At 45.7% G+C, this 16,589-nt stretch overlaps 1 protein-coding gene across 3 annotated transcripts; it reads right to left on the bottom strand.

Annotated features, from left to right (window-relative positions):
• Window positions 1-869: 869 nt before the first annotated feature.
• ZW10 (zw10 kinetochore protein) lies at window positions 870-16,356 on the bottom strand. 3 transcript variants are annotated; one of them, XM_075604048.1, is made up of 17 exons: window positions 16,200-16,356; window positions 11,533-11,667; window positions 10,824-10,925; window positions 10,145-10,222; window positions 9,535-9,694; window positions 8,685-8,834; window positions 7,859-8,050; window positions 6,800-6,963; window positions 5,551-5,733; window positions 5,005-5,240; window positions 4,167-4,238; window positions 3,841-3,879; window positions 3,545-3,702; window positions 3,072-3,202; window positions 2,628-2,759; window positions 2,200-2,402; window positions 870-1,543 (listed from the first exon to the last, which is right to left on the bottom strand). In XM_075604048.1, the coding sequence occupies exons 1-17, from the start codon at window positions 16,302-16,304 to the stop codon at window positions 1,423-1,425; spliced, it is 2,361 nt and encodes a 786-aa protein (XP_075460163.1). In that variant the 5' UTR covers window positions 16,305-16,356; the 3' UTR covers window positions 870-1,422. The 3 variants fall into 3 exon arrangements, 2 of the variants coding, with proteins under 2 accessions (XP_075460163.1, XP_075460164.1); XM_075604049.1 differs by lacking the exon at window positions 3,841-3,879; XR_012802139.1 differs by lacking the exon at window positions 870-1,543 and having other exon boundaries at window positions 2,264-2,402; window positions 3,076-3,202.
• Window positions 16,357-16,589: the final 233 nt, after the last annotated feature.

Raw genomic sequence — 16,589 nt, forward strand, 5'->3', positions numbered from 1 at the left:
CACCGTTAGGGTATACAGTATACTGGTGTCCCAGAGCCAATCTAGGCATCTGGGTGTTACCTTAAAGCCATATATACAGGTATCTGATACACTATGTACACTTGATCATCTAGACATAGATAGATACCTCTCTATTTAACCCCAGACCTAGATCTAGCTACCACCATTAGGGAATATTTGATTACCTGTGTTTGGATTGTCCACCCTTTTCCCTCTTAGGTAACACCAATCACCCTTTTGTTTTAATTGTTTTTATGATAATTAGAGTATGCGTCATTTTTGTACTAATAAAACGTTATTATTTTGGCCTGCATTAGGCTTTTACTGGTAACGGTCCTCCCACAGTGCTGGGAGCTGTTACTTTTGTGTACCCCACACACCTTATTAGACTATCTGTCAGGGAGTATTATACCCCTATACACTACAGCAGCCTTGTTGTGCAATTAATAGGGATCTCTGGGAGAAACCCTTTATCTCCTTGTTTGATTTTGAACCCTTTAGGGATGCCAGGGGAACCAAAGGATTCATAGGAACCTTGCATGAAAAAACATTGGGTTATGTCTATTAATCCATAGGTTATACAATTGTGGGCAAGAACTATCTTGATCTGGACTAGTATGGAACCGTTTTTGACATTTGTACAGATTAAAGCAAATAACAAGTCTTTAACATAGAATTTCTGTGGTGTAACAGATTTTTGGGGATAAAAAGCTCTAGCTCACTGATGGGAGGTTTGGGATTAAAAGCCTGACAAGCTGCTGATTCAAGCGAATATATTTTTAGCCAGATGATATCAACTACCTGTGATTAATAAAGCATATGTGACAGCCCTCTCTAAACGGACGAGATTTCTTAAATAAAAGAATGTATCTGATCAACAGAGGTTTAATTTCATGTTTGATTACTCACCTGAAGCAGATATTGTTAAACAAGCAATTCATAACTAGAAAATGTTCTCCTTATCCCCTCTGAAATAATAGATGTGGACATCCACTTAGCATGTGTTCCCAAATTTAAGGACAAATTAATCCATATTAAATTAAGGATGATGTTGTATTGGCTAGATCGAAAACCTAAAGAAAATTCTTCCTGTGGTAGGTGCCAAATGTATTATAAACAGGGTAATCAATAGCATTACTTAAAATCTAAAGTTGCATAGGTCTTAAGTGCAGTCAGAATGTTTTGAATGACAGAGGCACTTCTGAGGTTAGATTATTTATGGCCCTTTAAAAAAAAGGGGCAGCTATCTTTATAAAAAAAAAAAAAAAAGTGTTGTAAATGAAACAGCGTTGAGCTTATTTTTTGCCTTAGAGACAGAGATACTATTAGTACAATTTAAAAAAAAAAAAAACAAGTATAAAGCCTGAAGTTTCTTTGAAGACCGCTGGAGGGAACCGGCGCTTTCTTCTGCTGACGTGAAGTTTATTTAATCCGGGCTAGAGCCGCGGCTCTCCTCTCAGTGTTCTGAAACAGCGCTCGGATCAAACTCTTCACCTCATTGGTGGAGAACTCCATAGCGAGAGGCCCCTTCCTGTCTGCCCAGCTGGGGAGAGAAACAGATGAAAGATTACGCTCAAACACAGACATGTCCTGTAAAAAGACTTCACTACAGCCTGCACACTAAGTTGATAGGAATTCAGTCCTAGTAACACCACAGACCAGCAATACAATGCAACATCTGCCTGGCAACAAAAAGGTTAAAAACAAAAATCAAAGTGTTCTCTTCATATTTTTGTTCCATTTCTCCCCCCGCCCCTAAATTATATATTTGTGTAGCTGAAAACAAATTAATCTCCAGGACCAAATTAGAGTGATAATGGCAATATGGTTAAACTGGTTGTTCTAAGGCATAACTTTACTTTTTCAATAATCAAACAAAGAATAAGTGCAGCAAAATCTGAGAAGGCAGTGCAGATTTGGAAACCCCAATCAGAGACCAGTTTCGTTCCTCTGGGCTTAAAGCTGGGCCACTGATTGTGCATCGAGAATCTGGTAGTGACGTACGATGGTGGGTACATTTAAAATAATAATAATAATAATAATAATAATATGGACACAAAACCTACTTTGTAGAATGAATGTTGTAATAAATGTGGCAGCAATACAAAAATAAAATGCTAAATGAAAAAAAAAAAAAAAAAAAACACTGTATAATCTTTTAACGAGGGAATCCAAGACTAGTACAGGAAAGTGACCCACCGATCCACAATATCCTGCAAACTGGCCTGCAAGATCATCATCAACTCTTTGAATTTCATCCACTTCGGCACGTAGAGCGGCACCTCCTCCTGATACTTCTTGTTCTTACTCTCTTCAGGCAGAGGGGTGAATAAAAGGGCACCTTCCTCAATCACTGCCAGGCACAGCGCGTACAGCCGCTCGCCATCCTCCGTGGAGATGTCCTGCCAGAAACACGGGACGTCAATCCTTTGCCCTGTAATGCGTTGCAGGGGGCCTGGTGCCTTTTGCAGGGGAACCTCAGAGAAATAGGCCATGTTATTTTGACCTCTACGTTGCCCGTGGGCTATTAGCCAAACGTCAAAAGGGGTTTTAAGGCCAGTGGAGATTTTTCTATCCCGGGGAGAAGGAACAATCATTGGCACTCAAATGGTTAAAAGGTCACCTACCTCTAAGGCAGCAATTTTGCTGATCATCTCATCGACGGCCAAGTTCAGCAAGTTCCCCATGGCCCTGCAGTATGTACATACGGGGAGGACATCCTGCCAAACCTTCCCCAGGTGGCTCAGCTGGTGTATAACCTTTGAAAGGAAGACTAAGTCACAGCTGTGCTATAGCTTCCTCCGATAAGAACAGTGAATGAGTGTACACACCCCACACACCCCACACACCCCACACACCCCACACACCCCACACACCACACACCCCACACACCCCACACACCCCACACACCCCACACCCCACACCCCACACACGTTTTATTATTCCCCAAAATCTCTCAACATACCCAGGCCTGCTTCAGGATTTACATTGTGATGCATATCAGCCACATGCACTGACAGAGTCATTACAGGAACACACAGAGCTAGCATACTCACAGGCACTGTTCTCACCTGCCTTATTGCCTTGTGTGCTGCAGTGTAATTCTCTTCCTCCTCCATATTACGGAAGTTTCTCGCGCTGGACAACCTTTCAAGAAGTTCTTCCTCCTGTAAACTTATCTGGACCCGAAAACTCTCTTTGCCTGTCAGAAAAACAATGGCAGACAGCTACAGCACCGACTGAAACGTATGAAGGTGCTTTCATCATCTACTGGGAAAATAGGCAGGTTAAGTGAACCATTCTTGTCTTCATTTATTAGCCGCCACCTTCTCTGCTGTTTGGCTGTGCTCTGCATCCAAAGTTCTTTCAATTCAACTACTTCTTTAGTAGTCCCCCGGATCCCAGCACCGTCCAGCATCTCTCTCCGTACCTTACGGAGACTCCTATACTATTTGGAAGTTCTTACTATAGCTTCTCCTCAATCCTCATTCATACCAGACAAACTCCTCCCTTAGCCCCAGTAATAAAAGGATTACATCTCTACCAAGTTTCCTGAATCCTGGCACCAAGTCTACGAAGGTGGTATCTCCGTCATTGAATGGGGTGTGGAACTGGTGTCCCAGTGTGAGCAGGTGGTGTGCGATGTACATGCAGTTGTTGTGATGGATGGCAGAGAGCTGGGGAAGTTTCTGCAGGTTCTCTCTGTATTGAGAAAAACACACATTCCCACTTTATCCATGGAAGCTTGTCTTAGATTAGCAGCGATTTGTACGACACATCCATCTACTTTCACCAAACTCCCACTCTATTGTACCGTTCAAGCCGAGGGCAAACTCTCACCTCCTCTCGGCCAGCACCAGCACACTGCTTTGCAGGCTCCTCTTGCAGCGCAGGGATTTAGGAAGCATTTGAACAGCTTAGGAAACATTAAAGTCTCTCCAAAACACGTATGTGTGTGTGTATGCAGTGGGGTGCGTGTACATACGGGTCTCTGGCAGTAAAGGTGTCACAGTATCATGGCTTGTATAGACATCAAATGTAAAACATCTATACATAGATTTTATGCTGCATGTATAAGCGGGCACCTACACTTCCATTTCCAAGTCTCTGCCATGTGTTGAACACATACAGCACACACAATGACATCCATGAGGAGTAATACTCACTTGTGATACACTGGCACAACATCATAGAACAGTTGGAAGAGATTTTTGACTGTGTAGAATAGCTGGGTACCACTGAAAGGAGGGAAGAAAAATAAAACAAGTACAAAGGATTACAACTGAACACAAAAAGGCTCCATTTAACACTACAGAAGCCACAAAACTGTTTTGCAAGAGACGCACACATAGTCTTCACCATCTTATTGTATTACATTCCCCAAATTCAGTGTGGTGGGAAGTGATCAGTACATGGGGTCATTATTATTCCGCTTCTATTTAAGTGCAGTTTATGCATGTCCCGTTTTGTTTTAATACCATACTACACAGTCTGTTTTCACCGCCATGTTTTCCCAGCTCACTGGTTTATACACGGCTTTATTCAGGAGCCTGTAACCGTAGGTAACACGGACGCTGCCACTTCGTGACAGTACAAGAGTATAGTACTGCATCTATCATGCCATTTGCGTCTCTTAACCCGACTTCCAGAAGCTCCGTTTTATGGCAATGGGAAGATCTCGCCAACAAAAAAAAAAGGTTTATGTTGCTCGCGCTGGCACAGGTCATCGCACCCGCTCTGGCCTTCACCATCATTGATCATCCGGGACTTGATAGATCTGCCACCACATATTTTAGAGCTGGGGTGTGCGACTCCAGTCCTCAAGACCCCCCGCCCCCCAACAAGTCAGGTTTTCAGGATCTCAGCTGCAGCACAGGTGGTTCAGTCGAAGACTGAGTCACCTGTGCTGAAGCTGGGATATCCTGAAAACCTGACCTGTTTGGAGGGGGGGGGGGGGGTCCTTGAAGACTGGAGATTAGCAGCCCTGTGTTAGAGTCTCCTTACCAAGGTTTGCTGCTGGTTGCAGCCTCAGACAGCGTCAGATAGGTGAGTTCCATCAGCTTCTCCACGGACTCGCTGATCCTGCACGCGGGCAGAGAGGTGGTGTGCTGGCTGAGCCGGACTGCGTTCTCCAGGGCTGGCACAGCGAGCACAAGGTTTGATACCTTCTGGCTCTTCGCCTTGTCCGCACCTCTGGGGCTGGGCAGTTTCGGAATGGTCACCTTGGATTCAGGAGTAATCTGAGAATAAAAAGTGGCACAGAAGAAACCTGAAACTGGTCTCTAATCCAATCAAAATGCTCAGCCTTCCATACCATTCCTAATGGCCATTACATGCCCCAACAGCTCCAAAATGAAGCCGGACATACATACAGAAAGGTCTTTAAAGGGGCCGAAATGTTAAACCGGTTCAAATAAAACCTTTTTTCCTATATGTAATGATCCGGAGAGTGCCTCAGATCTAGATATGTCCTATATTCTGCCCGAGTGAGGCCTGTTCCCGGTGCAAAATCAGCCTCAGCGCATGAGCCAGAGCTGCTGTCCTATTCACCTTGACCGTGTTATGCATCTCTGAGGTCATCAGATTTCTCGCGGTGACGATGACATCCTGGCATTTCTTGCTGGCGAAGTGGCCGTTGACGTTTCTGGCGTATCTGAGCAGGTCGGTGGTCTCTCCCTTCAGGTACTTCATACCTATCAGGGCGTTTTCAAACTCCTCTGTGTATTTGATGACCTAAACGCCAACACAAGTATAGCAAGTATATAAAAGGAAGCTCGGTGTAATGCATCACATGTAATGAAACCGCTCACATTCTTCTACTTAAGCAACTAAACAAGTTCGGTACAAAAGGAAAGTCTGAGAGAAAAATGAGGCATCTGATCCTGAGAATCCTAGTGTAACATACTGTATTATATGCTTTTTGTGATCAACATATAATATAAAAAAAAAAAAATCACACACACACACACACACACACACGTTCTCCAAATAATTGCCGATAAATATGTAAACAATATTTTACATTTCGATAACCTCAAATTGTTCAAGTTTGAATTAAACAGAGGCCAAAGTCATGTAAGTACTAACACAGGAGCAGCTCGGCGAGCAAAGGCGCTAACTGAAAATAACACTCCTGAAAAGGATTTGGGTGACTGTCTTTTTTTTTTTCCCAAATATTTTTATTAGGCATTGGTACATCAGATTATTGTCAGACACATTTCACAGCCTAATACATTAACATTTTAACCTTTTTTGGGGGGTCTGTCTCTTTAAGAAACTTTCTGCAAAGCCTGTGTTTGATGTCTGTCTCTGGATGGCACTTATTTTCGCACACGGGCACTGGTCGTGGGCAGATGTTATTTACCTTCACTTCTAAGACATCCCACTATATTAACACACATTCTTTACACACACGATACTATTCCAAATTAGAAGATGCAAATTCTGTCCTATCAGATACTAGCAGGAGACAGATGTATCACCTCTATCCAATCACAAGTTAGTAAATGTATGCCACGCCCATGTATTGGGAGACTAGAACGGTTTTGAATTTTGTTTGTCTCCTTTATGTGAGCATATCCCTGGGTATGGCACTCATCTTACCAATTACTAAAACCAGCTGAAGAATTACTCCATTGTTTGAGTTTCAACTTATTCTTTAACACTTCTACACAAAAAAAAAAAAAAAAATATTTATATGAAGAGGATTTTAAGGTTCATCTCTTATAAGTAAAATCACAAGCAGCAGAATGAGCCAAGAACATGCAGGTGACTTAGGGGGCGGGGGGGGGGGGGGTACCTCCTTATACTGCTCCAGTTTGCTGCTGCTGTTCGGTATGGAGTACACCAGACAGTCTTTGATGATGCTCCCCGATAGGTCCTCCCAGATCAGATCTCCGAGGACTTCTGCCAGCACGACATTCACAGTGCCCTCACCGAGCTGGAACTCTTCCACCGGCACGTCTAATCAGAGCAAGGCACAAAGATCGTTTACAAGCCGCGTTTATGCAAGATGTGCGCGACACCAAACATGCACAATACTTTACAGACCAGGAATACAGGTCAAGTAAAATTCATATCCGGGACGATACAGATGAATAAGAGAAAGACACAAACACGAAACTCTTGCTTCAGCCTAATTGATACTGGAAAGGTGCAGAGAAAAGTAAGTAACTTAAAGAACACACAAGGGAACTCTTCCCAGGCTGCACTCAATACATCAAGGCGATAGGATTAGTAGTATGATAAAGGTAAACTAGTTCATGGAAATATCCACTCGACAAATATAGTGGGACAAAGTTACGAGGCAAGCGTAACCCACGATCATAATGATCGACCAAGAGAAGGGAGAAGAAATGAGTGAGTAAAGACACCGACTAATAATTACACTGAGTTTGCATCAGGAGACCCTGGTCCAAAGCCCGGTGTCGGCTCCAAAGTGACAGATTGTAAACTCATCGGGGCAGAGACTAAATTCTTGTGTGCTGCGCCCCACATGCTATAAGTTATGATTATTATATAATTAAACATGTAAAAAAACAAGTAGTAATCAGTGTGTGATAAATACAATTATTGCTTTATTTAAAATATACATAGTGACTATAGACTCGTGTCCTCAAAGGCCACTAACTGGCCAGGTTTTCACAATATCCCTGCTTCGAAACAGGTTGCTCAGTCATTCTGAACACTTGACCTGTCGGTGGCCCTTGAGGACAGGAGTTTGCCAATTCTGCTCTAAAAAGGGACCAACACACACACACACACACACAAATTCAATGTGACGTGAAACCCTCGTCCCCTGGCTCAGGAAAAGGAATATACTGAAGCTTTACATTACTATCTGTCATCCTCTCCGTACCAAGTAAGTGTTTGTGAAGTACTTCCAGCACCAGCTTGAGTTTCACGAAGACGTCTGCAGCCAGCGGATGCTCCAGGCCCATCTCCTCGAGTTCAAACCTGAGGACCACGCCGTGAGGCTGCGTGTCCACGCGGGCATGGAGGGACGGGTAAGTTACCAGGGGCTTCAGGATGTAATTCAGCAGTAACTGACCTATGGGAGAATGGGGAGAGACAGAGAGTGGATGTATATTCCTGCAGCACATCTCATTAAACACTACAACATGAATAATACAATATTCTCGTTAACAAAACACAGGCTCTGCTACATATCGTGCTGGTAGTAATTCAAACCACCACCGCCAGTGTTCAACCCCTTTTCCCTCCTATTTTCAAACCGTTTTATTTACTTTTTTTGCCTCTGCTTGCAATGTTCCTGTGCCATTAAACCTGTGCTGCTGCAGTGGGCATCACACCAACAGGTCAGGTTTTCCTGATAGCCCCGATTCAGCACAGATGGCTCAATCAGAGGCTAAGTCTAAGACTGTGCTTCTCAGTTCTGAAGCAGAGTAATTGAGCCACCTGTGCTGAAGCTGGGACTGATTGTGCCACCTGCAATATCCTGATAACCTGACCTGTTGAGGAAGGGGGAGGGGGGGTTGTGGACTGAAGTTAAGCACCCGTGTTATACTGCGCAAGTCATTTTAATAACCCCCGTCTCCGCACTGTACGGCAGGGACTCGGGGTGTCTGTTACATTATACGCAGTGCTCCATACAATGAAACGATGCATCCAAGCTGCAGGAACGCTGCTCCCCGTATTACATGGAAATGAAACGCTGATCTTACTGAAGCATTTCAGCTTGGTGTGGAGCTCCCCCAGGATTGCGAAGGCCTGAAGCAAGGACCCCAGCAGCGGCCCGGACACCGCGTCCTCACTCGAGGGCGGAGTGTACAGATGGAGCTCGGTCTGCATTACCATGTCCTGAGCGGAGGGTTCTGGAAGGTTAGACACTATTAGTACAGAGGGACGTTGGCGTCTGCTGCCGACAAGATGCTGCACATTTTAATAGTGAAATGTGCCGTACTACAGACAACGGACTGACTAGATCTGCTGGGAGCAACATTACCCTCTCTAGCTTTTCAACGTTTTTACCCCATAAACAATTGTTCTGCTGTACTATCCCATGTACCCTACCCACCACTTCAGAAAAGGAGCCATTTAAACACCCCCAACTCTCAGCAAGGTTAATGCCCTTCAATGCTGTAATGTTAGGAAGCCGTGAGGCGTTGCCCCTTAAACACGGCACTTCCATAGTACACGTTAAGGCGGGTTAGGACATGTGGGCGTGGGCCCCTCCTCGCCCCACCCTCCCACCACTCCCCACCGTTTACCCAACCGACATTTAGCCACCAGCCGTGTCACTGCCAAGTTAACTCCCTAACCTTACCTCCTTACCCTAAAAACCTCAACACCCTTACTCTTAAAACCTCAACCTTACCCCTTATCATAAAGCTCAACCTTAACCCACAACCCTAACCCCCAATACCTTACTTTAGAGGCTGAACGGCAGCAGCGAGTGGTCCCATTCCGCATAGGAGGGACTGCCCCCAGACACCATGTAACCCCCTTATTCTAAAAGTTCGTTCATAGTATGCCCAGTGGGACTGCTGCCTTAGACATGATAACAGGGAGTACCTTGGCCTTGAGGGAGCTTCCACACAGCCAGCTGCCGCCATTCCTCTCCCAGGTTGTAAAGCATGTTCTGTTTCTGCACAATCATCTCTACCTCCAGCGCTTTCAGCAGCTTCAGATCGCAGCCTTTCCGGGACTTCAGTCCATTCATGCTGCTCTGCGCCTGCAAATGAACACCAAAGACACCGGATTATTTTCAGCGCCGTTCTCACCACAGCCTCAAAAAAAAAAAAAAAGAAAACCCATTCATATTTAATCTGGAAATGACCAGAAGGAACACAGGTAGACTGGCAGCGACATGATCTTTAGACATTAATTCAGTAGGCCAGGGACAACAACAGGTCAGGTTTTAAGGCAATCCCTGCTACAGCACAGGTAGCTCAATTAGTCCCAGTTTCAACAGAGGTGGCCCAGTCTTTGACTGAGGCACCTGTGCTGAAGCTGGGATATCCCCAAAACCTGACCTGTTGAGGGCTTCAGGAAGTAAAAGCAATTCAAAGCCTTTCTATCTGTCCAAGACTTATTTTATTGGCTGGAAAGCGGTTAAGTTGTGAATCCACGCGTTAATAGCTTTAGTATAGGCACAAAGATATAATTACAGATAAACAGTGACCTTTTCTAGGTGCTGAGCTGCCGCAATGTAGTTTCTCTCCGTCAATGAGCATTTGTATTTCTCGATGATGCTATCAAACTGTATTTATAGAAAAAAAACAAAAAACGACAATTAGTTTTTAGTCAGCATTTTATGTCCCACGTGTGAATGTAATTTCTACATCAACAACCTTAGGTTAGCACCATTATTCCCTTTAATGCACCAGGATGTAGGAGTTTAGTGTCACTGCCTTTGAATTGGATAAATGGAAATATCCGATGCGTGTTCGTCCCTGGAACCTTTGCTCAACAATTCTATACACACTGCAGAGCTATATAAAAATAATAGTATTGCTATTATTAATACTAATAACACCGGCTGTCATCTAGAGCAGGGGTGCTCAACAAGTCCTCAAGCCCCCATCCCCTCCAAACATGTTAGGTATCCCAGCTCCAGCATAGGTGGCTCAATCAAAGGCTCACTCGCAGACTGAGCCACCTGTGCTGAAGCAGGGATATCCAAAAATATCCATAAAAATGCAGAGTAAACGTTACATTTGCATAAGATGAGATGTTTATCTGTTGTTATCCTGTACGGGCATTACGTACCTGTGGATATTAAAATCTACCATTCTTAAAGAAGCGTCACACTACGCGGTCTTGTGATAGAGAGATAGAGAGAGAGAGAGAGAGACACTCACCTCCTGCAGCTGTTGCAGCACACTCAGTATAACAGTGTTCTTTTCCAGCTGTTGCTTCAGCTCTGTGAATTCAGTGATGGCGACTCTGAGATCCCCTTGTACCTGCAGCAAGAAAAAGGTCCAACTGAGATGTGGTACTGGCCCCTCCAGCACTAAAGGGGTTAAAAGAGGAGCGACCTGGATGCCATAATGATCAGGTCTTACAGCAACAACCCGCCCATTTTGGATATCAATTTTGATTAGATTTCAAACCGTAGGGCCCTCAGGAGATAAACCAGGTTATTTTATTGGTTCTGGCGATCATTCGGTTCAGAGAGAACCCAAACCTCCACCCCCCCCCCCCACCCCCTCCAGGTTCTAACACTGGAAAAGAAAGGGAGGGATTACCAGTTTAAAACAAGACCATAAATATTCAGAACACTGCTTTCCTTGAGCAAACGTTCCTCTAGCCACTACGAGAAGCCCCATTACAAGGCGCCATCATTACAGAAACTAGAAAATACGTTCAGAAGACCACAGATCTGTACCAAAACACCCAATTGGAGGAAAGGGGTAGACTTGAACACTTAAGGCACCTTGTTAGGATCTAGACTTGCTCTTTGGATCAACACCAGAGACAAGGCTTACATTACACAGTCCCAGCACTGAATAAGATGGATATTAGGATGGGATAAGAATCCCCCGTCAGGTTCAGGCCACACGTTCTTACCTCATTCTCAATCCTAGACTTTAAAACGTCCACGTCACCGACGAGACCCTGAACTTCCGTTACCAGAGCTTCGGCGCTCTGCAGGCTGGGAAGAAACTCATCGTATTTCTTATTGATCAGGTTGCATACGTCACCCTGCAGACAAGAGGTCATCACAGATATAAATCTATACCAACCTCAATAAGCACTCCTGGGGACGCTTGCATGTCTCACTTTTATTTGACTAAAATCAAACACATTGGGTTTACAGCATAAACATGCAAAGTAATTGTAAAATACAATAAATCTGTAGATTATAAGAACCCAACCAGGACCTATTGTGTCAGCGTGTGTTCAAGCACAAGTCTACACGGAGGGCTTCACAAAGAGATGGTGCCGATGTGGATACCCTTTGGAATGGCTGGTCTCAGGTCTTTTGAAACCAAATTTATCTTTTCCATTCACAAAATCCCAAATACAGAAAAACAGGATCCAGGATTCAAAATTGCATCCACAGATTGGCAAAGAACACCAACAAAAAGAAACATTAATAATTGTTCCACTGTTAGCTTCTTAAAAAAAATATACCACGAGATTACTTTGAGCACGAAACTGCATATTAAGACATTAGCAGTAAAATGTTTCTTTGGAGGAAGTGTGACTTTAAGTTAATATTATTGCTCTGAGCAAGCACAGTAGGAAGAAAAAAATATATATTATTGGATTGCACCAGAACAGTTCAACCCACTTATTTTCCATACAAATCATATAACATTCAAACGATGTTCACCTCACTGCAAAACATGTCCAATTAAAACAGGACTACGAACTTGTTTTCGCACCAAATAACATTGGCCCGTCCAACAGATATTAATGGCAGATTAGATTTTACAATCTATAGGGCAAGTCATCCTCTTATCAATGATTTCCTCTGGTGCTCCCAGGCCTGTATTATATCTGTATTCCACTGTAAATAGAATTGTGTCCTAATAAAGAAATTCGTAATGAGATCATTCTCTGCTGCACAATTGTGGAAAGCCTTTTGTCTGCAGGGTGTAACCTGGAGTTTAATCATACCTTCCATCGCCGAGGTTATTTTGCAATGTTGAAAAAGGTACATTCCCAGATTTTATTAGCTTGATTATTCCAAATTTTAAAAAAAGCAGAACCGGATGACTAACAAATTAATTATATATTTATAGATTGGGGATTCCTTACAATGCATCTGATCTCAGACGTGCTACTATAGACTGTTGGGGTTCCTCAGAATTTAACTTGGGGGTCCTTAACAAAATAAAAAGGTTGGAAACCACTGAACTAGACAGACGCAAAAAAAAAAACAACTATTTTTAAACTTTTTTTTTTTTCAAACTTAGTTGGAAACATACCCTGCAGGAGTTAGAGAGGCCATCCGCCATAGGATTAAAGTTAAATAATAGCTGTGCCCCCTCACTACACAACAGTTAGACTGTGGGGTTCAGAGGGGGATGTCTTCAACAAAAGCAAAAGAAGGGAGACCCCACCTTTAGTTCAGAGGGGGAAGCACAACACCCAAGATTGAAGTAGGACAGTCCAATCTTTATCTTGGGGGGGTTTCACCCGATCTCCAAATACCACAAGTGACAATCCCACTATACACCAGGTAGATTGTGAAGTTCAGAGGGGGATGCTTACCCCTAAAATCAAAAGGCCACAGTTACCCCATTCAATCTTGGGGGTCCCCCCCATCCCCCAATGAGTGTTTAAGATCTTTACCTAACCTCGCGACAAAAATTATTGAAAACTGCTGTAAAGCAAGCTGCAGAATTCATTTTTTCCCCCTCCTTTAATATATGCATCAATACAATCCACACAATGATAAGTAACTAGCTACGTTGCCGAATCTTCGCCGAGCAATCGGCTCGAGGGTTCACTACATGGCCGTCAGTGCAGCAGAAGAGGACCAAAGATGCAAAGTTCTGTGGAGATGATCATGTGACCAGGCAGTCACTAGATACAATTGGTGCACTGCTAGAGAGAGGGCAGGGCTCAAAAAGGGGTGTGCCAGAGCCTGTTCCAGAAGAGGAAGCAACTTTGTAAGTGGTTGCTATAGAAACCAAAAAATGCTTGTTACATTAAAATACATTAAAAATGTTTTTTTTCTGTTTGTTTTTTAAATGCTACAATTATTTTCTCATAGTACAGAACGGGTGTATTAAAACACACATGTAGGATATTGCTTGGACTGCAGCTTTAAATTCACAAAGATCCAGTCTCTCCCTGTTGTTTTGGTTGGCTATATATAGCCCGCTGTGTGGGGCGGCCACTTTAATAAAGACATCCCTGCCACATGCTCCCTAGTGACAGATCCTACACGTGAAGCGCAGCATGGTTAATGACATCTTAACGACAGGTCATGTGGAGCTGGACACACGCCAACCGCATCACACGTTTAGTAACATGACATCACCATGGAAGGATGTTAATCCGGGAGCTGGGGTTAGATCTCATTTATGTAAACACTGAAGGGCCGGGCCCACTTTGAGGGTCAAAAAAAAAAAAAGTAGATAAATTATCAGTAAAACTGTAATGATTTGGATATATTGTCACGTGTATTACTACTGTGAAGCGCTATATAAATAAAGACATACATAGTGACATGTATATTTTTTGCTTTTGTCCAGGAACATGGAATTCAAGCATATAAGCTACATATGTCCCCAAGTAGAGATATAGATATATATGTAAACCGTCCACCAGCATCCATACATACCCGTACACATAGGGGCTGGACGTAGGGGATGGGGCGGGCTTGAGTACCCCTGGGTTTATACATTTTAATAATGTACGTATGTTATGTTACCGATTTCGTATTTACAGTGCCCCCACCCCAAAAACAGTTCCTGTTCATAATACACACAGGGGAGACAAGCTGAAAATGATTGTGATAGATATATAGAAATAGATATAGATATATCTATATATACATACACACACACACTATATAGTATGGGCTAAATTGAATACACACACGGCTTGATGACACACAGACACTGGGCTTGGTTGAATAAATATAGCTTGTAAACGCGCGGTAATAATATATCACTTCCTAGTAAAACACTATATATATATATATATATATATATATATATATATATATATATATATATATATATATAAATATATATATATATATATATATATTGAGGTCCCCACTGTACAGCAGGCTGGTTATACCCCGCACAGCTATACCCTGCAGCCCCCCGCACAGCTATACACTGCAGCCCCCCGCACAGCTATACCCTGCAGCCCCCCGCACAGCTATACCCTGCAGCCCCCCGCACAGCTATACCCTGCAGCCCCCCCGCACAGCTATACCCTGCAGCCCCCCCGCACAGCTATACCCTGCAGCCCCCCGCACAGCTATACCCTGCAGCCCCCCGCACAGCTATACCCTGCAGCCCCCCGCACAGCTATACCCTGCAGCCCCCCGCACAGCTATACCCTGCAGCCCCCCGCACAGCTATACCCTGCAGCCCCCCGCACAGCTATACCCTGCAGCCCCCCGCACAGCTATACCCTGCAGCCCCCCGCACAGCTATACCCTGCAGCCCCCCGCACAGCTATACCCTGCAGCCCCCCGCACAGCTATACCCTGCAGCCCCCCGCACAGCTATACCCTGCAGCCCCCCGCACAGCTATACCCTGCAGCCCCCCGCACAGCTATACCCTGCAGCCCCCCGCACAGCTATACCCTGCAGCCCCCCGCACAGCTATACCCTGCAGCCCCCCGCACAGCTATACCCTGCAGCCCCCCGCACAGCTATACCCTGCAGCCCCCCGCACAGCTATGCTATACACTGCAGCCCCCCGCACAGCTATACCCTGCAGCCCCCCGCACAGCTATACACTGCAGCCCCCCGCACAGCTATGCTATACACTGCAGCCCCCCGCACAGCTATACCCTGCAGCCCCCCGCACAGCTATACCCTGCAGCCCCCCGCACAGCTATACCCTGCAGCCCCCCGCACAGCTATACCCTGCAGCCCCCCGCACAGCTATGCTATACACTGCAGCCCCCCGCACAGCTATACCCTGCAGCCCCCCGCACAGCTATACACTGCAGCCCCCCGCACAGCTATGCTATACACTGCAGCCCCCCGCACAGCTATACCCTGCAGCCCCCCGCACAGCTATACCCTGCAGCCCCCCGCACAGCTATACCCTGCAGCCCCCCGCACAGCTATACCCTGAAGCCCCCCGCACAGCTATACCCTGCTGCCCCCCGCACAGCTATACCCTGCAGCCCCCCGCACAGCTATACCCTGCAGCCCCCCGCACAGCTATACCCTGCAGCCCCCCGCACAGCTATACCCTGCAGCCCCCCGCACAGCTATACCCTGCAGCCCCCCGCACAGCTATACCCTGCAGCCCCCCGCACAGCTATACACTGCAGCCCCCCGCACAGCTATACCCTGCAGCCCCCCGCACAGCTATACCCTGCAGCCCCCCGCACAGCTATACCCTGCAGCCCCCCGCACAGCTATGCTATACACTGCAGCCCCCCGCACAGCTATGCTATACACTGCAGCCCCCCGCACAGCTATGCTATACACTGCAGCCCCCCGCACAGCTATGCTATACACTGCAGCCCCCCGCACAGCTATGCTATACACTGCAGCCCCCAGCACAGCTATACCCTGCAGCACCTTCACTTCCTCCACCCGCAGGGACAGGCGACTGATCTTGGTCCCCAGGTCCTCCTTTCCCAGCCGGCCGGAGTGAGCCAGCACCTCAGTGACAAACGACGCCATGATCCGGCCGGTTCGCTCCCCCTCCGCCGCGTTTAAACCGGCTGCGCGGAGCATGCTGGGGATGCGTAGTCCTGCCCGAGCAAGAAAGTGCAGACGCTGCGCACGCCAAGACTACAACTCCCAACAGGCGCTGCGACCCAGCAAGTGACAGCCGTTGGGAGCTGCAACGTCAGCCTGCGCAAGGGTTCCTGGGTATTGCGTTTATAAAAGGTGGGAAGTTTGAGACTACAACCCCAAGGAGGCGCTGCGAAAATCCAAGGTACATCATAGATAGCACTGCGCGCA

The sequence above is a fragment of the Ascaphus truei genome, chromosome 6 (genome assembly GCF_040206685.1).
Source record: "Ascaphus truei isolate aAscTru1 chromosome 6, aAscTru1.hap1, whole genome shotgun sequence".
NCBI classification, from domain to species: domain Eukaryota; kingdom Metazoa; phylum Chordata; class Amphibia; order Anura; family Ascaphidae; genus Ascaphus; species Ascaphus truei.